This window comes from Pseudomicrostroma glucosiphilum (assembly GCF_003144135.1).
Source record: "Pseudomicrostroma glucosiphilum strain MCA 4718 unplaced genomic scaffold BCV69scaffold_8, whole genome shotgun sequence".
NCBI lineage: Eukaryota > Fungi > Basidiomycota > Exobasidiomycetes > Microstromatales > Microstromataceae > Microstroma > Microstroma glucosiphilum.
This window is the reverse complement of record NW_020289920.1, coordinates 855,674-878,429: the sequence shown is the minus strand read 5'-3', so window position 1 is coordinate 878,429 and position 22,756 is coordinate 855,674. Positions and strand designations below refer to the sequence as shown.

At 54.3% G+C, this 22,756-nt stretch overlaps 8 protein-coding genes across 8 annotated transcripts; 3 read left to right on the top strand and 5 right to left on the bottom strand.

Moving 5' to 3' along the window:
- Positions 1-23: 23 nt before the first annotated feature.
- Positions 24-1,700, bottom strand: BCV69DRAFT_299640 (hypothetical protein; the record flags this gene model as incomplete). Its single annotated transcript, XM_025494353.1, has 1 exon — positions 24-1,700. A coding segment is annotated over one exon (1,677 nt), but the record flags the coding sequence as incomplete, so codon positions are not given.
- Positions 1,701-7,860: 6,160 nt separating this feature from the next.
- Positions 7,861-9,562, bottom strand: BCV69DRAFT_283404 (NAD(P)-binding protein). The gene is made up of 3 exons (XM_025492697.1): positions 9,145-9,562; positions 8,784-9,060; positions 7,861-8,677 (listed from the first exon to the last, which is right to left on the bottom strand). Exons 1-3 carry the CDS (start codon positions 9,491-9,493, stop codon positions 8,323-8,325), a joined length of 981 nt encoding a protein of 326 aa, XP_025347680.1. The 5' UTR covers positions 9,494-9,562; the 3' UTR covers positions 7,861-8,322.
- A 265-nt stretch (positions 9,563-9,827) lies between these two features.
- Positions 9,828-10,583, top strand: BCV69DRAFT_283403 (hypothetical protein). Its single transcript, XM_025492696.1, has one exon. It carries the CDS (start codon positions 10,023-10,025, stop codon positions 10,284-10,286), a length of 264 nt encoding a protein of 87 aa, XP_025347679.1. The 5' UTR covers positions 9,828-10,022; the 3' UTR covers positions 10,287-10,583.
- Positions 10,157-12,005, top strand: BCV69DRAFT_211933 (hypothetical protein). Its single transcript, XM_025489758.1, has one exon. The coding sequence runs from the start codon at positions 10,290-10,292 to the stop codon at positions 11,814-11,816; it is 1,527 nt and encodes a 508-aa protein (XP_025347678.1). The 5' UTR covers positions 10,157-10,289; the 3' UTR covers positions 11,817-12,005.
- On the bottom strand, positions 11,885-12,869 carry BCV69DRAFT_211955 (hypothetical protein). Its single transcript, XM_025489759.1, has 2 exons — positions 12,408-12,869; positions 11,885-12,324 (listed from the first exon to the last, which is right to left on the bottom strand). Exons 1-2 carry the CDS (start codon positions 12,757-12,759, stop codon positions 11,954-11,956), a joined length of 723 nt encoding a protein of 240 aa, XP_025347677.1. The 5' UTR covers positions 12,760-12,869; the 3' UTR covers positions 11,885-11,953.
- A 2,936-nt stretch (positions 12,870-15,805) lies between these two features.
- BCV69DRAFT_211818 (hypothetical protein) lies at positions 15,806-16,576 on the bottom strand. The gene is made up of 2 exons (XM_025489757.1): positions 16,407-16,576; positions 15,806-16,282 (listed from the first exon to the last, which is right to left on the bottom strand). Exons 1-2 carry the CDS (start codon positions 16,454-16,456, stop codon positions 15,862-15,864), a joined length of 471 nt encoding a protein of 156 aa, XP_025347676.1. The 5' UTR covers positions 16,457-16,576; the 3' UTR covers positions 15,806-15,861.
- A 2,675-nt stretch (positions 16,577-19,251) lies between these two features.
- On the bottom strand, positions 19,252-21,308 carry BCV69DRAFT_211704 (MFS general substrate transporter). Its single transcript, XM_025489755.1, has 2 exons — positions 20,731-21,308; positions 19,252-20,644 (listed from the first exon to the last, which is right to left on the bottom strand). Exons 1-2 carry the CDS (start codon positions 21,107-21,109, stop codon positions 19,515-19,517), a joined length of 1,509 nt encoding a protein of 502 aa, XP_025347675.1. The 5' UTR covers positions 21,110-21,308; the 3' UTR covers positions 19,252-19,514.
- A 93-nt stretch (positions 21,309-21,401) lies between these two features.
- BCV69DRAFT_211746 (hypothetical protein) lies at positions 21,402-22,750 on the top strand. The gene is made up of 2 exons (XM_025489756.1): positions 21,402-22,034; positions 22,312-22,750. The coding sequence occupies exons 1-2, from the start codon at positions 21,693-21,695 to the stop codon at positions 22,588-22,590; spliced, it is 621 nt and encodes a 206-aa protein (XP_025347674.1). The 5' UTR covers positions 21,402-21,692; the 3' UTR covers positions 22,591-22,750.
- The last annotated feature ends 6 nt before the right edge of the window (positions 22,751-22,756 follow it).

The window sequence follows — 22,756 nt, the reverse complement described above, 5'->3', positions numbered from 1 at the left end:
CAAAAACGCACCAGAGAAGGGACAGCCCCAAGAGACAAGAGCCAGTTTAAAAGCGACTTCTCGACGTCGATGGCGGTTGCAGCAGAACTTCCACTGGTGGAGACGCTGACCTGTCGCTCCGGTGAAGTAGAACTTAGTCGAGTCGTGACGGAGGACGAGTCGCTGACTGTGACAGGCGAGCCTGCCTCAACAAAGGGCGCTCCAGAAGAGGATTGATCGATGGGATAACCGCCGTAGAAAAGGTCGATGAGATTGACCTCTTGTTTGACGCCAACTACATGATCGTGCGCAAAGTCGAAGTGTTGTCCTCCGCAAGTGGAGCAAGGTCGGTCTCTGGTAATGACAACGCCGTCAGGGCGTCGGTACTTGAGTTTGCCGTTTTCATTGAAGAGGTTGGCAGGGTTGAAAGTAGCTTTGAGAGACTCTCGCTGACGCTGAACAAGAGAAGGCGAGTCGCGAGTCTTGGTGGGAGAGACCGAGACGTCGACGCTTCTAGTGGACGGAGCTGAGACCGTCACTTCTTGTGTTGGATTCATCGTTGGTGTGACCCTGAGAGATCGATTCTTTGGATCCTGAGCACGCCACGCATGTTCGAACATCTGAAGCTCATCCATCATAGTGGTAGCTCGTAGAGGCTTCGTGATGTGAGCGCGAATCATAGGCTTGAAGTCGTCAGGCAGTCCGAGCCAAACGTCTGTGAGGAACGAATCAATTTCTCTGTCGGAGTACACGGCGCTCATGCGGCGTGTCTTGTCTAGGAAGTATCCCAAAGACGGTTCGTCGCGGTATTGCCAGGCACGCATGTGGGCCTCCATCTGCTTTCTAGCAAAGTCTCCTCGGAAAGCTGTGCGTAAAGTCTTCACCCATCCTTCGAACGTAGAGAGATTGTCCATTCGGAAAGCAGTGCTTTGCATGTTGAGCCAGGAGTCTGCGTACCCTGTCATGCACTTAGGGAGGGCTTCCACAAGAGGCTCCCTCCAGGCGGGGTCTACCTTTTGGTTATAGAAACCTTGGACTCGACAGATCCACTGATCGAGATTCTCGGGCTTGCCGTCGAAAAGACCAATTTCCTTCGCCTTCCACTCAACTCGACGATTAGGTTGGTTGACGACCATGGTCGGAGCACTAGTGGTGATGGGTTCCAGAATCTCGCGGTCTGCCTGTGCGGGGGTGAAGCCCTTTGAGATCAGAAAACGTCTGCGACTTTGTTTCGCTTCGTCGGTGCCCTGCCACAGAAGGTTTGTGAGGTTACGGCGCTCAGCTGAGACATCCTGCGAGTTCATCTGCTCCTGAAAGAGTCTTCGAGTCTCTTGTCTCTGACTCTCGAGACGAGCTTCCATCTGATGCTCGAAGTATTGCTGAAGTTGCGCGAGTTGAGCCGCGGACATTGCTGGAAGAGGGGGATTTGGGGTGCCTTCTGCGTCGTCTCGACTTCCGCCGGAGGAAGGATGCTGTTGACTTGCCATCTGGGAAGCCTTGGATGCCTTACTCTTCCTTTCTTTGCGGAGTGGAGCCTCTGGGTTGAAGGTGCGCTCGATTTCGGGTGGTAGACCAACGACCCGTCTCGACTGTGGAACTAGGGCAGGCGCAACCTCGTCTAACTCAGCGGCCTGTGACGCCGAGGTACTTGATTCGTTAACCTCACGAGCAGGTTGAGAAGCTGGTGTAGTGGATTGCGTGGGACCTTTCCTCGTGGCCATAGACCAAGGAGGAAATGCGATGAGGATTGACTGGACGCGTATATGCAGGTGCACACCGTCCGCGGGGGAAAAGAGCTGGCAAAGGTGGTGGTGAAAGAGCAGTGGAGTGGGTAATCGATTGACTCAGCGTGCTAAAAACGTTGTTCAACGTTTCGAGCGTGAGAGAGACACAGTCGTGTCACCATGTGCTAAGCGTAGTATCAATTGGTGTGGAAGCAAACGGTAGCGCCAGCGAAGGCGATGGAAATCTACAAGGCTGAGAACGATCGGAACGGAAGACCAGCGATCAGCACACCCACGTAGTGACGGAGGTAGATCTCGAGGGTCTGATTTACCCGTTCGGTTTGGCCGTCAGTTTGCGGGTGGTAGGCGGTGGACAGCTTGACCTTGATACCTAGTTTCTCACATACGCTTTTCCACATCCTGGCTGCAAATTCCGGGCCCCTGTCTGGCACAATTTCCACGGGGCACCCGTAACGATAGGCCACTTCCCTTATGAATTCTGTGGCTAGGTCTTCCGCTGAGAAATTCTCTCGTACGGGCAGGAAAATGGCCATTTTCGAAAAGCGGTCTACGATGACGAGTATACTGGTGAACCCCTGCGAAGGCGGTAGTTGCGTGATTCGATCCATACTAATTGATTGCCATGGTCTTTGGGCTAGTTCGAGTGGTCTGAGGGGTACCCCCAGTGACCGGGAAGCTTTTACTCGCGCACACGACTCGCAAGAGGCTACGTAATCTTTGACGTCTTGGACGTCTCCTGGCCATGCGTAGTGTCTGTGGAGGATGGCGCGTGTTTGCGAGTTCCCCAGTGACCGGAATCCGGGGTGTCGTGATGTTGTCGCAGCGCTCGTGTCCGTAGGTCAGCTACATCCGGTACAAATAACTTTCCTTCAAACCACAGGACCTTGGGGTCCTTAGACTTGCTGGAGAACCCTCCGCAGTTGCGTAGGTCGCTCCATGCTTTGGCTTCCAGATCCCGCGAGGCTTGCTTGATATCTTTAGTAAGGTCATCCTCCTCCACAGTGTACCGCGTGTATTGGTTCATGACAATTAGAGGATTCGTTGGGTTTAGTGGAACCCCACTTCTCTCCTCCCCCATCACCACCTGGCGGTAATCGGGCCCGAAAAGGGTCCCTTGGACCCGTGCTTGTGGTCGAGCTTTTCTGTGGATTCCGATCTCATCGGCGATGTTTTGGGGTATGGAGGAGACCAAATGTAAAGTTTCCTCTTGGCGGTCAGCCCTGCGGGACAGTGCGTCGCAGCGCCCGTTTTCTTGACCAGAGCGGTACACAAGGGTGAACCGGAACTGAGCTAAGAATTGGGACCATCTAACCTGTCGTGGTGTCAGGATCTTTGTGGTCTGGAAATATTCCAGGTTTTTGTGATCCGTTTGGACCTCCAAGTTAAGACATCCCGTCAACAGGTGTCGCCAAGTGCGGAACGCCTCGATAATACTTAGCATTTCCTTGTCATGTACGTCGTAGTTGAACTCCGCGGGCGAGAAAGACCGGCTGAGGTATGCGATTGGGCGCAACTCCGATGGCTGGTCTTGAGAACGCTGTGAAAGGATCGCACCTATTGCAAAACCCGATGCATCCGTTTCGATAACGGAATCCAATGAAACATCCCAGTGTGACAAAATGGACGCGGTGGTGAAGGCCGTCTTCATGTCTTCAAAAGCTTGAAGTGCGTCCTGTGGGAGCTCAAACTTTTGGACATCTGACTTCAACCCTAGGCGTTCCTTTTCGGACTTTCGTAACAACCTGGTCAGGGGCTCCAATTTAACCGCAAAGGTTTTCAAATAATTCCGGCTGTAATTAGCGAACCCCAGAAACCGTTGAATGGTCTTGATCGAGTTTGGGGCCGGCCAATCCTTCACTGATTGTACTTTCGCTGGGTCAATGGCGATACCGGTTGTGGAGATGACGTGTCCCAGATAGGTGATCTCTTCCTTGTAGAATTTGCACTTCTTTGGCGACGCGTAGAGTCGATTGTCGAGTAATCTTTGCAAAACCTCATGGATCAGGCTCGTGTGCGACTCCCGGTCTTGTGAGTAGAGTACGATATCGTCTAGATACACCATGGCCTTCTGCGGCATCAAGTCTTGGAAGATAGAGTTTATCCACCTTTGGAAAGCCGGCGGGGCGTTGCTCAAACCGAAGGGCATGACTTTGTACTCGAAACTTCCCATTGTGGTGGTGAAGGCGGTCTTCCACTGGTCTTCCTTCCTGATCCGCATGAGGTGATATGCTCCACGTAAATCAATTTTCGAGAAAATCTTCCGATTTGCCAATGCATTTAGGATGTCCGAGATGAGGGGAAGTGCGTACTTGTCCTTCACCGTTACCGCATTTAGTCGTTTGTAATCGACTACGAATCTGAGCTCATCGGAATGTGGCTTGGGTACGAAAAAGGCCGGCGACCCGATGGGCGACCTAGTCGCTGTGATGAACCCCTTTTTCAACATATCATCAAGGTATTCACTCAAAGCTATTGCTTCGCGTCGTCCTGTTTGGTAGGCCCGAGGTCGGGGCATCCTTTGGACTGCATCCGGTACGAGGTCTATCCGTAGGTCCACTTGTTCACGGTGTGGGGGCAGCACGTCTGCTTTCTTTTTCGAGAAAACTGAGGCGTAACGACGGAATTCCTCGGGAATCCCACTGAGTTCCTCTTCCGTCACCGCTCGGTCTTCGTCTATTTCTTCGAAATCAGGGCTGCTACCCCACGGTGTGTCTTGGTCGTATGCCGCAGGAGCGTCGATGTTGGTCATGTTGCAGATCAACGCTTCGGCTGTCTTATCATATTTTCGGGGTAGCCCTAGGATAACCACTGCCCCGAAGGTCGTGAAGTGAAGTTTGTTTTGTCGAAGATCCAACAACGCTTCGTGACGAGACAACCAGTCTAATCCAAAAATAACGTCGAAGACCAAATCATCCAGGATCAGAAGCCGGTCCATGGACACCGCGTCTATGGTCGGATTTCTTAAGCGGATTTCGACCATAGCTTCGTGGGTAGAGGCGGAAGTCCTTCCCGACTTATTGGAGAAACCTGAAGCTACCATTGGTTTGTCCGACCGTCGGACATCGCTTCCTATGGGTACCTTGTTCCCCTTGATCCACGAGAGACTAGCGCCCGTATCTAGTAGAGCGTTGACGGGGTGACCATCGATGTCTATTTGAATAACTAAGAGAGTCGCCGATTGAGATTTCGTTACCAGGAGGGGTGAGAGCGCCGGAGTGTTTGGGGACGGGTCTAGGCGCGCGAGACTGTCCCTTTGTCGTTTCCCGTCACATACCCGGCATCATCGTCCGTTTGGTCCCCTTCCCCTTCTGAACCCCAATCTCCGGGGTTTACTTCGTCTTCCGAATCAGAGTAGTCTTTGTGGTCCGTCCCTTCGGAATGTAAGACATTAAGGTTACTGCGGCCCCGCTGGGGACATTCTCGTGCGAAGTGTTTACCCCCACACTCATAGCATCCGCTCCTGGGTTCCCCAGAGGGCTTCCTCTCACGTCGGTCATTCGCAAAGGCTACCGTCTTTTGTTCCTTTCGTACGGTTTGGGTTGGGACAGCTTTACGCTGATCTCCCGAGCGTGGGAATCTTTCACTCACGCGGTGCCCCCTCTCCTTTTCCGTTTCGCGGGCAGACGGTTGTCGAGCGCGTTCTTCTCTTCGTTCCTGTTCTCGTTCTCGGAATCGGAGGTCCTGTTTGAAACACTGGGTTTGTAGCCTTTGGAGAGTGCTAATGTCTTCCGTATGGGTATGTAGTACGTCCTTCATTTCTGAGGTTAGTCCAGCGTAATAAAGATCACGCAGGCTTTCTCCTTCATACCCCGTCAGGTGGGAAAGTCGGTTAAACGCAATTGTGTATGCGTGGATTGTACGATTCTTCCCTTCTTGTCGGAGGCTGCGAAGTTCCCGTTTGGCTCTTTCCTTTTCAGCTGGATCTCCAAAGACCGCGATGAGCTCTTCTTTGAACAGTTCCCACGAGGTAGTACACTTTGCGGGCGGTACAAGCTCTTCCTGGGATACGGCCCAGTCTGCTGCCATATCCTTTAAAAAGGACATGGCGGTGAGCACTTTTAGCTTTTCCCCATTAGCTGCGGGATCCTGGTAACGCCCCGGCTCTGCGATGAAGAGGTGTTCTAGTGCTCGGATGAAGCCTTTAAGTTCTCGAGGGTTTTCTCCGTCGAAAACATCAGGTTCTTTTACATACACCTTTCCTCGTGGTGCTGAGTAGAAACGATCACTGGAATTGTTTCCTTCTGACGGTTCCCGAGGTTCGGGAACCAGGTTGGCAAATCCTTCTGACTCCTGGCGGGCTTGAGGAGTCCAGGCCCGTGGAATACGGGTTGTTGGGGGTGGTTCCTGTCCGGTTTCCCTTACGGATCCGAAGCCCTGGGTTCGGGAATCCGGGAGTAATCCCGCTTGTTGAAGTCTCTCTTTGCGGGTGGGCGCAGGCCTCTCTACCTCCCAATAAGGAACACGTTCCTGCTGTCTAGGTCGACTGGTCGGGGTAGTTCGTGGCGCGGGTTGTTGACTCGTGTCAATGTTACCCATGCGGGCACTAATTGCCGCTACGGAACTCGCGATGGACAACATCGTTTGTTCCAATCCTTGAAATTTTGCCGAGATACCCGTGACCTCCCTTGCTAGGGAGTCGACTTGATCCTCGAGGGTCGCGGTAGGGGATTCTTCTGAATCTTCTCTGTCTCCCATCAAGATGTTTAGCAAGCTCGTGGCTGGCGCGTTGGGGGGGTCAGACGCGTCAGGCGCGTCGCCCTCTTCCCCCCTTTCCTCGGGTATGGGGGAAGGGCCCTCTTGGGAGGTCCTTTGTAGCGCGAAGTGAGGCGGTTCTCCCCTCACGTCCCTGTTGGATCTCGTCTTGACAGATCTGGGGGTACTCATGATTACCTAGAAAACCGGTCCGGGGGAAACGCCAGTTATACTGTTAAGTCTTGGCAGTCTCGTGGAGTGAGGTCGACTCTAGTTGATTCCTCTCGGAACGGAAGTGTAGGTTTTTAGGGTTTTGGTTGGTGCACTGGTTATCTGTAGTCGGACTCCTTCGATACGCTAAGGTATGAGAGTGTAACTAAATATAATAACTGGCAAGGGAACCAAAAGGTGCCTCGCACACAGAAACAAACATGGAACTCTTATACATGAACAACCCCGCACTGCGCAGAACCCGTCCCCCTATATTGCGCGTCGCGTCTGTGGCGCGCGTCGTGCCTGTAGTTGTGCCAGAGAAACGTCGACGCACGAGGCAGGGCGTTGTTTACACAACATATGTGAGGTGGGAGTGCTCGTCCGCGACCACGGCCTCGGCGCATCCGGGGGGGAAAAGAGTAAGGGGAAGAGAGTGGGTTTGAGTACGGCTTGCGATGCTGTTAACGTCAATGGGGTTAGACGTGAACAGCTATGGAAAGACGTGAGGTCTTGTCACCATGTGCAAGATGTGAGTATCAATTAGTGGGGAAACGAGCCAAAAGGGTACAGGCCATGGCGCAGAAATGACAAGGGTGGAGGATCGGAACGGAAAGAGCCACGTCAGCACAGCAAGAGGCACACCAACGTCGACTCCCTATCCCGGCTCAAGTTTTCCACCGTCACCACCAAACCCAATTCAGCCACGTGACACCCCACTCCGCGACGCGCCCGCAAGGATTGACGCGTCGTATTGCCACCTTACATTGCCCTGCCTTCCTTCTTCTCCCTCTCGCCGGCTCTCCCACAGGTCGCTACAGACGAGAAAGAATGGGTGGGGGGGGGGGGAAGGAAAGTGCTCGCTGGCTCTCTTCCGTTCCGATTTCCCTTTAGGCATTTCATCCATTGCCGCCCTGTACTAGCGCTTTCCTTCCTTTTCCTCATACAATCGATACTACCTTTAGCACATCGTGTACTGCACCGACTGGCTCACTATCCTTGGGCGGCTAGAATTCGGTATTTGACCCGCAATTCTCAACACCTCTGTGGTCCTCATACACTTCTCCTACCTTCCCACGATGACGCTGATACGACCAATCGGAAGACGTTCCATCTACATGCTCGCAAGGCACTCAAATACTCTATGGGTAACAAATTGGGTCCTATTATTTGGCCTTCGTCTACATCGTCTTGACGTTCCTCTTCTTGTTCTTCCCCACCTCCGTCCCATTGACATCATCGGAAGATACAAACTGGACTGTGGCAGATTCTAGGCACTCACCTTCTTGGCCGGACTGAACTGGATCTTCTTCGCTCGTCACGCAGCACAAGTGCTCGATGAGATTCGCAACAAGCTTGGGCTGGACTTTGGCGAGTATCGCGCCGAACAAGTTGAGACTCGCGCAAATGGAATCTACGATAGTCGCGTGGTTAAGTCTTTCCAGGTCACACATGCGCAGGTGAATTACCGCAAAAGTGGATCATATGGCCTGGAACCATCTACCCTTTTCCACCCGCCTCCAACCGACGAGAATCAGGCAGCAGGCACGATGAGCTCGGCAATCAAGGCCATATCGATTTTCGACCCGCGTTCTTTTCTATTGCTCTTTCCCGCTGAACATGGCGATGACAGTGAAAAAACAGAAGAAGCATGGCATTGAGACAATGAGAAAACCCACGTCTGTCTCGGACAAGCTCATGCAAGTGCTCTTGCGGCCGCCTGTTTTAGGTCGATCCCCATCGTCTTGTTGGCAAAAGTCTGAACGAAGGAGACAAAGAGCTGACGTGCTTGGCCATCCATAGCCCAAGAGGCTTTCTTGCCAATCTTTGCTCCTGTCTCTAAGTAGGCACCGTTAAGCTTGTGACTAGGGTCAGAGCTGGCATCGAAGTCGGGAGAGGTGGCTGCGTATAATGTCGAAAGAGCTCCTTTCTGAGGATCGATCAGAAATCGTACAAGGAATTTGGAGAGAATCTTGCCCATCAGGCCAAGTTTGGGATCCAAATTGCTGTACAAGCCAGTTCGAACGTTGCCAGGGTTCAGAGAGAGATTGCTACAACAGTACGGAGTGAATGTCGAAGTGGAGTGTCAACAAGGTTTATGGGCGCATGCTATCTTGTGTCGACATAGGAATTTTCTGCATCGCTCTTAATACTTACACGATGTTCTCCCTACTCGTAAGTTCTGCCAGGTAGTCTGCAGTGAAGATGTTGGCCACCTTGGACTGCCCATACCGCTTCCAAGTACTTCCCTGATCTCTGTTGACTGCCTGGATGGACTCCCAGCTTTGTTTAGGGTAAGCCTCCCCGTATCTCTCATGGGCAGAGGAAGAGGTGTGAACGATTCGAACTCGATGTTGAGGATCCGATCTGGCTGTCTTGACCAAGACATCCAAAAGCGATAACGACAGCACAGCAGGTCCGACGGCGTTCGTGGCTGAATGGACAGGATGAGTGAGAGTGGCAGGAAGCTTAGTCAAGGCCACGCAGTCGGTGTACGGCCTCCTTTTCGATGTCTCACCCTGCTGAATTTCGAGACCTTGCTTGCTGAGGCCATACTCAACTGCCATGATCCCAGCATTGTTGACGAGAATGTGCAGCTGAGATTCGCGAGACTTGAAGGCAAGTGCAGCTGCCTGCACGCTGTCCAAGTCAGACAGATCGCAAAATTGGAAATGTACTAGGTGTTTCCAAGCGGAGGGCAGGTCTTTAAAGGCCTCATTGAATCGCTTCTGGCTCCTTGTGAAAACATAGACAATGCAGCCCTTCTTCATCAACTCGAGGGTAACGATGTAGCCGATGCCAGCGTTGCCGCCGGTCACAATGGCTCTCTTGCCGAACAAGTCCGGTATGTTGTTAGTAGAGAACATTCGATGAAGTAAGACAGGTGATAGAAATTTGACAGGAGGTCAGGAAGAGCTGAGGCTTGCTCCAAAAAAGTGACTTCTTGTATGGTCGAGGCAAAGGTCGACTCACTGTTGTGTACGTCGGGTTGGCCAAAAGCGCACGCGTACACTCACCGCTCCCGTTCCGCGTCATTGCCGCGCGTTCCGGGTGTTCCCCTCGCGTTCCGTGTGAGTTCCGCGTGAGATGCGCTGCGTTTCGTCCGAGTCCCTTACTCTGGACTCTACGCTCTGACCCCGGATGCCAGCTCAAGGCCGTCAGCGCCAGCAACCCAACGCCCGGGTGAGCTGTACCGCATGCCGCCGTCGCAAGCAGCGCTGCCAATTTTCTCGTCTCCCTCAATGTCCGCCTTGCGTCGGCGAGGTATTGCCGTCGGCGGAGAGCTGCCTCCAATGCATTCGCCTCGCCCGACCGTGTATCATCAATGACGTTGAGCGACTGCGTAGAGCACTACTCGATGAGCAATGCCCGGTGATCAGTGGGCCGGACCGGGTCATGGCAAGTCAGCGCTCGTCAACGTGGAGCGGTCTTGCATGCTCTCCAGCTGCCTCTTCTCCTCGTTGGACTGCGCTTAGGCCCATCGCCGAAGCACTGGCGGGCACCGCTCCGTTCCCTTCGCAGACTAAGACCATTGAGGATGCCGTATCATCCTCAACCCCTCTCACTATCTTATGTGCGCTTGTTTCATCGGTCGGACCTGTTAAGTCTGTTCTGGGCACCGAGGCTTACTCCTACACGACAAAGAGGCATCGCTGGTGAGTGATGATGGTAGGCTCCACACAAAATCACCAAAGTGACCCCGGCGAGCCTCTCTTCAGTTTGTCAGCCTCGTTGAACGCTTCTGGCTTGCGGTCGCTACTCTCGTGGTTTCCCATTGCCCAGGATCTCATGCCAGGACCACCACCTCCGCTGCACCCGCACGAGCGCCCAGACCTGTTACACCTGCTGATACGGTCCACCGATTCCAGCTCAGGGCCACACATGCATTTGAGTCATCACGTCTCGGCCTTGAGGGCGGGCCTGCTACATGCTCTCGCCCGTCAAATCATCACGGAGCGCGATACCCTAGCCATGGCAGTCATTGCTCACTTCTTACCGGAGCTTCTAGCCGATACTCTCTCTCCTATCACAATAGTCTCTGCGGCACTGCTCCGAGCCGTGCTCAGTTTCAGCCCGGTCTTTGATGCCGTCAAGATTTTCGTCTCCGGCTCTCCGGCAGTGGATGCTATGCTCACGACCTGGTTGTCAGCCTTGACGCAGGCCCTCTTCGTCGATCTATCTGACAACGAAGAGCTTCGGAACTCGGATCGTGCCGATCAAATCGGCCATTTGGCCAGAATCCGCCAGAGAATGCCCTCAGGTACAGGAGAAGAGGAGGGCTGCCGAAAAGCTCTGGCAAGGACAGAAAGGGTGGCACGAATTCATTCGCTGTGTCGGTCACATCTCCATGACCTGCATCAACAGCGAGACATCGAAGGCACGCGAGCTACCATAAACGCTGCAATTACAGAGCTTCGCCGCGAGCTTGCCATCATGCCTGTTGCGTCAGTGGTCAGAGACGACTCGGCGCAGCGCCAGTACGACTTCGAGACGGCCGAGCTTCGGCTTTTGTCAGTCATGCTGTGGCTTAAGGAAGTTTTGTTCACTGTGTGCGCTCTGACGACTTCCAACACCAGTCAGCAAGCGTTTTGGCGTCAGCTTGTGAGCCAGCCCAGTCTCATGCAGCTCTTGCATACACCGGGGGCTTACCTTGTTGAGGCCTCTGAGACGCTTTGTCTATACTTTTGCAACTTGCTGGAGCACCGGACTCCGGATAGTGGACCTCTTATACCGATGTCAAAGGTCATGTCAATTGTTGGCGCGGTCAAAGTACTGACAGAGCACACTGCTGTTAGCCAGGCCAACAAAGCGGCAACTCTGAGAACGAGTCTGCTGCTTCGTAACGTTGCATCGTCTATGATGCAGCTCTCTTTCAACGAAAGGGAACAATTGCTAGCCTTTGGCGGCGCACGCGAAGCTGGAGTATCCTCAAATTCGACCATTCAGGCTCTCGATCTGCCAGGTCTTTGCTCGATATTTGTCCTGGGCGTCGCAGAGCGCTGCAAACAGGCTTTTCCGCGCATACCCGCCGCTACATCAGCGGCAAATACGGGCCTTTCCTCCACAAACCCACATTGCCCGCCTGCTGCTAATCGTAGCAGGACAAGTGATGCAAGACTAGAGCTAGATCTGGAACAATTCATTGCCAGTCTATTTGCAGCGGCCGACGCAACAGTTGACGTCGGATGATAACCATGTACAACAACAGCATACAAGTCCGGGCATATCTTTCTTTGCACACCATCTGCCGGTGGCCCAATTCCTTGCTGTGCTCCCAGCGTTTTCCGAGAAGGACCTCGCTCTTATCGAAGGCGCGTGAGACATGCTTAAAAAGAGAGTGGGCTTCTGCTTCGCTGCTGCGGTGGCCTGCGCGGACGACGAGTGCGATTTGGCGCTCTTTGACCTTGCGCGGAGCACTCCTTCTGATACTTCCTTGTTGCGAATTGCTGCTGCCGTGAGCTGATCGTCAATTGCCTGCCCATACATCGCCTTAGCCAATCCGGGTAGTCCTCGTCTGCGCCTCCTACTGTCTCGCTGTAAAGCGAAGGAATTCCATTGCCTTCAACCTTCACCTTGTAGCCAAGAAGGACCAGTGTAATGCCAGCCTCGATCTCACTTGTCCAATCACGTTCGATGGCGAAGAAGTCGCCGACTGACTGCTCGGTTGTGATTTGGATCGACAGAGCTGACGAGTAGGCTGTCGGGCAAGCGGATCGATGAAGCGGGTCTAACATTAGCATTAGCCACTCTCTCAAGCGACGGTGCGAAGCTCAACTGCACATTTGGTAGATCTCTGCGGGTCTGTACGATGCCGCCTGTGCATGCGACGGTCATAGACCAGACTGTCTGTCAGTATGAGACTTGATGCTCTGTCCAGCACAAAAGACCTATTTTTCCAGTCTCTGCGCAGGAGATCACGGACCCTCAAATGATCGAGATCATTCTTTGCCATCTTCGCTGTCCTCGACCCGTTGAGCGTATTGTCATAGAAGTTTTCGTTGCTCCAATCAGACCTCTTGTACAGTCGAGAAGCAACAGAATGATCCGTCGGTGTTGTGATCCTGCTCTGAAGCCCGCCGCTGTCAATCGCAATGGCGGCGGATAAAGGTAGCTCGAGCAGCACGTGAGGCATGTGATGTTCGCCGCCGGGGAAGGCCTCAGCTCATCGAGCATCTGCCTTCCGACAAGTGTAGAGCAGCTGGCCACTCGATCAAAGACTCGAGGATTTCCATCGGTGAGGGACCTCGGTCCGTCTGATGGTCGAAGAGCCCCAGTCCTGTGGCGTTCTCCCATGCGGGTAGAGGCAAAGGGTGATCCACCAGTGCATTCCCTCTCACTTGAGGTACCGGCTCTTCATCGGGAAGCGGCAATCTCGATGATCAGGAGGTCCTGATGGCCCATGGTCATCTTGATGTTGCTCAAAGTCAATTGACGCGGGGCAGAGGAATAGTACTGCGTGGGTGAGTATACGACCGGCTGACTGGACTCGACCCTGCAGCGGGTTCACCTGGTTCTCTGGGCTGAGGTCGAGAGCATCAAAGGGCGTCTGCAGCAGCCCCATCGTCGGGCGGCTGGGATCAATCTGGCCAAGATGGTACGCGTAGCCGAACGCGGCGGTCAAGCTATCGAGATCTCCGGCCTCGTTGCCCACTATGGTCCAGATGCTGGCACGCCCTGCTTTGATATCGGATAGGAACGTTCCTCTACGCAGACGCACCATTTTGAAAAATGCCCCACTCCTTGCTCCAGCGTGGAGGGAGGGGGTACATCGTCTGGAGCAAGGATAAGCTGATGCGACGGCGCAGCTGAGACTGCAGCTGCGAAGCAGACGAGGAGGCGCCAGGCGCTAGATGTAAGCATGCCGGTATACAAGCGGTATCGTTGCGGCGAATGGCACAATCAATGAGTCAGGAGTCAGGACCCGGCAAGCCAAAGAAGGTTCCGAAGAGCTTTTGCCGCGCCAAGGCCAAGGAGGACACCGCCGTACGGACGCCTTGTTGTTCTTGGCACGGGGCATCCGCGCGAGGAAGCCGGTCCGCACCTCCACACGTAATTCAGGGCGCAGCGGATCCGAAATGCAGCTGGTAAATCTTCGGTCAGCAATGATCGTCAGGGCAGCAAGGAGAGTCGGAAGCATCTCGGTCATGGAGATAACTGTGAGCGTGTCTGGCCCGCCCGCGGAGAACATCTGAGGGTCTGAGCGACCGGGATTCACATAGATGAGGATAGTGCAGTCTCGAACTTATTGTGGTTGTAGGAGCTAAACACTCTTGCTTTGCTGGCGCGGAGGACAGGGAGGATGAAGAGCCGGCCCTTGCCGGAAAGGGTCCGGACAAGGATGAAATGCTCGGAGCTTGTACCGCCCCAACGACGTTGCTCCCTGGCGACCAATATACAGTACAGTACAGCACGGAGGACCATGTGGGACAGGATGCGTCTTCAGCTCTTGTCCTTCATTTCACTTGCTTGAATATTGCAAGAGCTGCTCCAGAGGTCCGTTGCAGCGTACTGTACATCTTAGCAAACATCGGGCGGTTGCTCGTCTTCAGGCCTTGCCTCCCAGCACGGTGCCGAAGTCTCAATGACATTTCACTGCATGAAGTACGAGTGCGGAAGTGTAAAGTGTCTCTCGTCACGCAAGAGCTCAACGTTGACGCGGCTGCTGGTATGAGGGTTCCATATGTGACATAGCTTGGTGTCGCCGATGTAGGAGCGTTTTCCGTTGCTCGGGAGTCAGATTGTAGACAGCTGCCAGCCTGAAAGGGACAAGCTAGGTACAAGGAGTGAGAACATTCTGCAGCACTTTCGAAGGCAAAGGCATGGGAGATTTGCCGCGGATTCATTCGAAGCCTGAGAGATGACCTCGAGCGTTGTGTTTTGACGGTAGAAGCTGCAGGAGAGGGACACTGACAGCGGTGTGATCAGATACTCTTGCAGCGCAAAGCGGCCGTTCCTGTTTCAGACTAAGTTTGCGCGATTCAGAGAGCGAAGCAGAAAGGGAGAGTTGTTTAAACGTATAGTCATCATGCCTTCGAGCTCGCCCAGAGCTGCCACCGTCAGCTCGTCTGGCCGCAATGTAAATGTGACTGGAAGGAACGAGTTTCACAGCACCTGTTTTCAGAGGGGAGCAAACGGCACGTCTAGAGGCAGGGAAGCGTACGACGGGCGCGAAGGAAGAATTAGCCAGAGGGATGAGAGGAACAACGGCCGTACCTATGGTGGTGAGTGCCGGCGAGGTCCAGAGTTAATGCCTTGGTCCGACTCGAAGGGTCCCCATTGTCTCAACTTCAGGAAAGATCTTTGGTTTTGAAGACTTCTTCTTCCTCCTCGAGTCTCGATTGGGAGAGCTACTCACCTTCCGAGCTTTGCAATAGATCTTTCTGGCGAGAGACGTTCCACACCCTCGCTACACAAAAGAGAGAGGCCAACCCCACAGGAAGACACCACTAGGCCTCAGTGTCACCGGAGGAGTAGGGGATATATGACGAGGGACTGAAGAGGCCGCGAGGTCCATCACAACGAGGGTCTTTAATAGACTGAACGTGATGTCGCCTGCTCAACGCGCCTGCACTGCTCTCGCAGCTACGGGCGCGGCACTGTCGGCCGAATCCTCGGCGCCATTGCAATGATGTACAGCGACGCAAAGAAATGGATTGACCTGAAATTACCTTCGCATCGTGAGGCATCCTTTTGCTCCCTGAGATGCAGCAGGACGCTCGAGTCATATCCGGGCCTAGGTGTGTGCTGAGGCATCCTCACGGTTACCATGCACATGCTCAAGGCGACCTGGAAGATCGCTGCTGCTGTGAGAATTTTTGTTCACGTTTCTCAGCGTGCAGAGCCTCCTGCAGCTGTGTCAATATGGATCCAGAGGCTCAGGACAAAGGTGGTGGGGATTCTGCAGATCGCATGGCGCATTCACCGAGCTGACGGTCCGAGCCCATTTGGTCTTCCTAAGTCCATCCGTTTTGGAATGTTCGCTTTGCAGCTCACATCACCAGAATGGTCCAATGCGTCGCACCAAGAGTCACATTCCGTGGGTCCTGCTTCAAGATGCAATCGCAGGCGAGTAGTCACACCGACGCGCCTGCAGAGATCTCGACGGCCACCAGCAGAGGAGTGAGTAGTGGTGCTGGAGCGGCAACCATGAGGGCTCCGACGCTGCATCAGCAGCAGCCTTGCCTGCGGAATGTTTGAGTTGCGTTGTTTCGGAGCCTCACCCGACAGGCTTGTTTCAAGCGAAAAGGGAAATACGTTGGCTGGCAGGCGACAGCTCACGGCTCCACTCCTCCCCACTTACTCTCACACCCATCCTCTCCTCTCCCCTGCTCTCGTATGAGCTTTTCTCGTATAGTACCTCAAAGCTCTTGCTCACTTGCATCCCCTCCATGGTAAAAGCCGGTGACTGCAATCTCTCGCCCACTCTGTTCAAAGGCACCAGGAGCACTACCGCCTCTTCGTCTGCACTCCTAGTCACTGCTAGAATCTCCTGTTCGACAACGCCAGAACATGCGTCTCCGCTGGTCCTCGCACCAGGGGAAAGAGTGATGGAGCTGAGAGCGGTGTCTGTGCCGGAAGAGATGAGCCAGAGCTTGGGTTCAATCACTGCCGAGCCACCGTCTGGCAGGAAGCTGGAGTACCGCACTTGACCATCCCTGCCTCTTGAGAGACAGCCGAAAGATCTGAGCCACCAAGTGAACTTTGATCAGCAGGGCCAGTGCCGCTCCAAAAGTGCCGCCTAGCTCGTTTGCGAAGAGAAGAGATGCAGGGATGCCAAACAGTGTGGGACAGGCAATGAGAGACCGGCTACGCTGTATTGGTCGTGACATTGAATGCTATACTGGACGCAACGGACGGCGGCCACCTCGAAGAAGATGACGGCAATGCTCTGGCCGGACATCGGTGAGACCTCGCATCGTGTGAAGCAAGGAGTCACGGTCGTGGTCTGGCAGGTTAAGCTAATATTGAGAAGTTCTTGCTTGAGCCCGCAACGGAATTGGAGATCGCAAAAGACTGCCCCTCCACCACAGCGGGAGGAGCGGGGCTAGAGCCGCTCGCGTACGGAGGAAATTAGCTCCTGGTGCGTTCCACATCCTTCGGCGCTGCTCGCCGGAAAGGCTTCGCTTCTACAGAGTATACAGTCCCGGAGTCAAATCTCCGTCCTTTCGTGGCACAGTGTGCGAAGGACGGCGCTGAAGGAGCAACACCCGCAAGAGAAGAAGAGCATGGTCCACATACCCTGAGGGGCTGCCGGAGTGGTGACTCTTCGAGCACAGCACGTGCGGGTTGAAAGAATGATGTACCTGTCTGTCGGGCGGCATCGGTAGGGCAATTGACGGGTAGTATCGCAGCGATACGTCTGTACTGGTCGAGTTCCGATTGGGTCGGGGCCACCCGACGCGATGAGTACAGTAATGGGATAGGGAGACCGTCGCGGTCAACGATCTGCAGACGAGACCAGGAGGCGACACCGAGCCCGCAAGAAAAACCTAGGCTTCGATCCGGCTACGATTTGGCAATCGGCAAATCAAGCCCAAAGCGCTCAGGGGCAGAGCCTGGCCACGATATGGCTGATTACAGAAAAAGACGTTGTTACACAGTGCGAGATGCCACTGTGAGGAAGAGGAAAGACAGAAGACCAATGCAATCATAACGACCAAGCCTCATAGCAGCATCAGTAGTACATTAGTGTAGCGTGTGGGAGTCGTATGGTCGCCTTCCTAAGTGTTCAGCTGACCAGTAGTGGAGCGGAGAAAGCGATGCGACTCTGATTTTCGAATTTGTGAGCGACATGCCTGAGCGTAACGGGACGGTAAACCATCAGCTGAGGCAAAGGTGTCGAGGAAAAGATTCCGTGTCGTTGCTATGACATCTTATCCGGCTACCGCTGGGTGACTCTTCCAGACCTTGTGTTCGCAGGACGAACCACGTTGCTCATCGTGACCTACGATGCCTACTGCGGCTGCAGGTGCCCGGACGTGCAGTCAGGCATTATAAGGAGGTCGTAGGACGAGTGTGGCGACGGAGAGGATAGGTAATGAGGACTTTTTGCAGGGCTGGAGCTTGGCACTTCTTGCTCGCTGATCCTTGTGAGACGATGTTCCTCGCAAAAGCTGTCGCCTGCATCATCTTCGTACGTTTCTTGTGTCACGTCTGATTCCTGACCAAGCGTGTCTGCTGTTGCAGGACAGTTACACCCGCTCAGACCCGGCTCGTAGCTCGACAGGCCTTTGATCCCCACTTCGCTTTTGCAGTAAGAGGATGCATCTGCTTCTCCTTCGCTTTTTCTGCGACTGAGAAGCGCCGCCTCTCTGGGTTCTCTTCTTGTCGAAAAGATACCAATGATGGGGCTCGGACCTGGCAAATTGAATCCCAGCGGTTCTCACATGCGCAGGCCTGGAACAAGTGACGTCATGTAATTCCAGCCGGCCCGAGGACTATTTCGGGATTGCCCGTCCCAGACTGCAACGAAGAAGGGTCTCCGGTCTACGATGTTCCCTCTGCAAATGTGATTCAGAGAATCGGCATCGTCTTCGCCCTTTGGATACCTGCTGAGGTCCTCCCTGCGTCCATGCCAGGCCAATGCAGCCAGGATGGCAACGAAGAGGCCAACCAGACCACCTGAAAGACCCGCCACGATGGAGACGATGTGATTTGGGCGGGATGATACGAGTGCGGGACGTACATGGGAAGAAGACGGGTTTGTGCCCTACTGTTGAGAGTCTGTCGCTACGGGAAGGCAAGAGGTACTGTTGAGAATGCCTGCAGTCACCTTGGATCGAGCTTGTGAGTGGGCCAATATGGTGTCGTCGGCGCCCTCTACATCTGCACTATCTCCGGTGATCGTCCTTCCTTGACTGCTGCTGCTCTCGCTGCTGTCGGCCCTGGTAGACGGACCGCCAATCATGGTGGCAAGAGAGGCCTTGAGGGTGGTCGCCTTCACGCGTCCCATGGTCCGATTCGCCATTGAGCTGACCACGAGGGTAAAGTCGGTTCCGGCGGGCAGGTCCACAGGAGCCCAGATCCAGCTGCTAGTGCCACTGGGCAGGTCGAGGTCGATGTGCGCCCACTTCTTGTTCGACACGCGGATGCGGACATTGAGCCATGGGGCGTTTTGGACTTTGTGGCTGGCGCTTCCTAGTGGAGAGGTAACTCTATGTCCAATGACGGAGTCAACACCAATGCTGGCTGAAACGCACTGAATAAAGGAGTCAGGAAGGCTCAATTTGAGAGATGAAGATGTAGAGATCTTTCCGCTCTCGCTTGTAGTGGCAGCGGGCTTGGTGAAGGAGGATTCCGTCTGGGCGGCCCTGCGCTCTCGCCCGGCGGCCAAAGATACGCGAGTCTGGGCATCGCGCTGAGCTGTTCCGTGGGCGGCATGATCAAGCGAGCCTGGTGGGTCTACAAGAGAGACGACTGGGGGTCAAAGGCCAGTTCGGAACCCTCAAACAAGAAGCCAAGAATCACCACAGAGGATTCGTCCTGAAGCTCGGCTTTCGCTACAATATTCTCAGGCCTTGCCTTTGGTCTTGCCGCATTTCGGTTCAAACCCTCTCTGTTTGCATTTGTCACGAGAGCATGATCAGTCGATCATTGTCACGCCCATCGGACTGCCTCTCTTAGGCTCATGGCTTGAGGCACCTCGTCTCGTATGGCTTTTATGTTCACTCCGTAATAATAACAGCTTGTCAAGCTGGTCAGAAAGTGCTCACGCGCATCTTTCTGGACCACACGAGCGTTGGAGACTGGACTATGAGATAGCGTTGATGACATTTGGGACTACAAACAACATTGGTGGAACGGGGACGTACGGCAAAGAGACTATGGAGAGGCTGACAGAAGTGGTGCTGTCTGGAGTGATTGCTTATTTGATCGCTAGTCGTGCGTTTAATACCTGTACTTGAAGTATGGGGAGCAGTCTCCCAGATCGGCACACTCTTGCTTGGTCAGACGCGCGGCTTCACCTGAGTCGATCTTCGCCTGCTTGCGCTTGTTGGCAAGGTACAAGCAAGAGAAGTTGACCAGAGCCGCACCAAAGGCAACGCAATTCAGGGCGATGTTGATCTTGTAAGCGTTGTCAAAGTGAGGAGCCTCGGCGGCTGGGAAGATGCCCGAGGAAATCATGCCTGCCAGGCCTCCAACGCCGACCTGGATGGCGATGGCAGTGGCCTTCTTGGTCTTGCCACCGACATTCTGCGACACAAGTGCGACGACAGAGGGGAAGCCAGCGTATGATCCGGCCGCGGCAACAAAGCAACCAGCGTATCGGACGGAAGGGTTGTAGGTCGCATGTCCGAAGCCCCAGCCAATGGCTGAAATGGCTGTGCCGAGGCAAAGAAAGAAGGTCCTGTTTTGGAAGCGGTCCGACAGGTACGCAAAGATGAGTACGCAAACCGCAGCGACCACGTAGACGGGAACCGTCATCAGCTGACTTCGAATCGCATCATATCCAAACGTCTTGAGGATGGTCGGCAGAGTCAGCGCAATGGAGTAAAGTGGGGCCAGAGATCCAATGTAGGAGACCAGGGAGGCCCATGTCTTCCAGTCAGTGAGTCCTGCTATGACAAAGCGACGCTGGAATGCGTCATTCATGGGAATGTCTGTTCCATCGTAAATGACACGCTCCCTCATGTAGGTCTTTTCGTCCTCAGATAGGAAGTGAGCGCCATCGATGTTGGAAATGAGCATAAAGTAGCCAAGGAAGGCGACGGCAATAGTGAGGATACCTTCGACGATGAAGATCCAAGACCAGCCAGCGTATCCTCCAGTCTCGACGTGAGCCAAGCCGTAGGCAAGCAGACCTCCGAAAGCGCCAGCGATGGTCGCAGCGGAGAAGAAGATTCCGATGCGTAGCTGGATGAACCGCCGTGGGTAGATGAAAGACAGGAGGGCAGTGACACCAGGGAAGAGACCAGCCTCAAAGATGCCCAAGACGAGACGCATGGAAAGTAGGCCGGCAAAGTTGGTGACAAAACCAGTGCACATCATGGTGACTCCCCAAAAGAATACAATAATAGCTGCGCGAGAAGCGGAGAAGAGTAGATGCTCGAATCAGCTTTCAACGCTCAAGTCGCACTGCGGGTCTACCAGGGTCAATACTCACGCAACCAAGTCTTGGCACCGTAGTGCTTCAGCATCAGGTTAGAGGGCACCTCGAAGAGTCCATAGGTGATGAAGAACAGGGCAAGGCACATGAAGTACTGAGTGGTGTCCAGTTTCAGATCGGCGACCATGCCGGCGATCTTGGCATTTCCGATGGCTGTGCGATCGAGGAAAGAGAAGAGGTAGAGGATAGAGCAGATGGGTAGCAACCTGAAGTCTATCTTTCGCATGATCCGCTTAGTGCGTTGAAGGTCCTCTACGGTGACGGCACCATCACCGTGAGGCGACTGCGAGCCGTACGTGACGGTGTGGGCGAGCACTGCGCCGCCTTCAAGCTTGGAAATGTCCTTCTCGTCATCGAAAGGGGGCGTGGAGGCCATTTTGAGCGTGAAGGAAGGGGAGTGTGGGATGCTGGTTTCGGAAGAAAGGACAGGAAGGAGGATAGAAGGCCGAAGAAGGGTTGTAGTTATCAAATCGTGTCGACAAGCGTGTGGGGAAAGAGGAGGGGACACGGCACCTGGCGCTGCTATTTGTAGGGCTCGATATCATTTGTTTCTCCTCTAGGCCTCATAGACTCGCGACCAAAGGCTGTGATGGTTGCCCCACGCCCCTTGTCCGTCTTGGGTATCGATGGGGTTGCGCTGCAAGGTGAGGCAAACGTTACTGTGCTAGTACGCTCGCGTGGCAACGTTTTCTAGCAGTCCCCGAAATGTGCTGAGGGGCACGAGAGCGCAGTAAGCCAAGTAGGACCATTACCGCGATCGGAAGGTTGGAGGCTTCTAGGGTGCAAGGGCAGGCAACAGGTGTGAGGCAACGGCAGTGTCCCTTTGAAGGGTGGCTGGTGGTTTGAGTCTCCTATCTGCGTGGCGCAAGTCTTGGGTGGGGCCCCACCCGTGAATTGTGCACCGTGCGGCTGTCGCTGCTGCTGCAAGGGCAACGCGACAGGGCGCCCAAGTCGGGAAGATGAGGCTTGGCAGACGGACCTCCAACGCAATTGCCTCAGGCTTAAGTCCAGCGGTGGAAGCATCGCGAGCTGGATGCCACGCTGAGCAGCTTGCCTTGAATTCCGGCTTCCTTATTCCGTATCCTAGACAGAGACTGACGCGATGCTCGCAATTCCACCTGCTGGCCCTGATCCTCGTGTCAGTACTCGTGCGAGGATTCGCCGTCGGCAAACGGAGCCCCCTTGGAAACGGCGCAGGCCCAGGTACAAGATGTCTCAGTTCTTCGGCCGGTAGCAGCACCTCCACCGACATCGATCACGAGAACGCGACATCGGTCTGCCTCGTTTGCGGAGTACATCTCGTAAGTTGTGGGGCCCCAACGATCGCGCCGCTTGCTGTGCAGTAAAGCATGACAGCTCTTTCGGGCGACTGAAGCAAATGCCGCTTCTTTGGAGCATACCGAAGTATTTGCAGACGCAGAGCTCGGGCATACCTCCCTATTTCACAGGCTGAGGTCACGCCGCTCTGCTCGGACCGGCAATGCGTAAAGGCGTTACGCCATCGTCGGCGTCTTCGGCATCTGACCTTCATGCCCTCTCTCGATCGACCATGCTACCTCTCGAGTTGCGCTCGTGCAGCTCCTTGTTCTGTGGGACATGAGGGTAAGACGTTGTAAGTGGAACACAGTGATGCGCCTCTGCATGCCCCTACTGGATGTTGTGGCGTTACAGCCTCGATATTGGTGGGATGATAGACATCCGCAGCCATCGAGCCTTGCAGCAATAATGAATGAGTGGCAAGCCATGACGATCTCGACGCCACAGTCCTTTGAACGGGTTGGCTGCCAAATTTGCTTCTCCCCGAGGGTACTGGCTATCACCATGCTTCTTGCTGACGCAGCCAACCTGACCTCTTGAAGATGTCGGCCACAAGAATGAGATTTGACAACACGATATGAATGTGAGAAAGGAGACGAAGAAGAAGCGAAGAAGAGGGAGCAGATGCATACACAGATGAGGTAGGTAAGGAGGGGCACGAGGGGACGACCACGGCCACTGCAACAGATTGTCTCTCAAGGGGTCG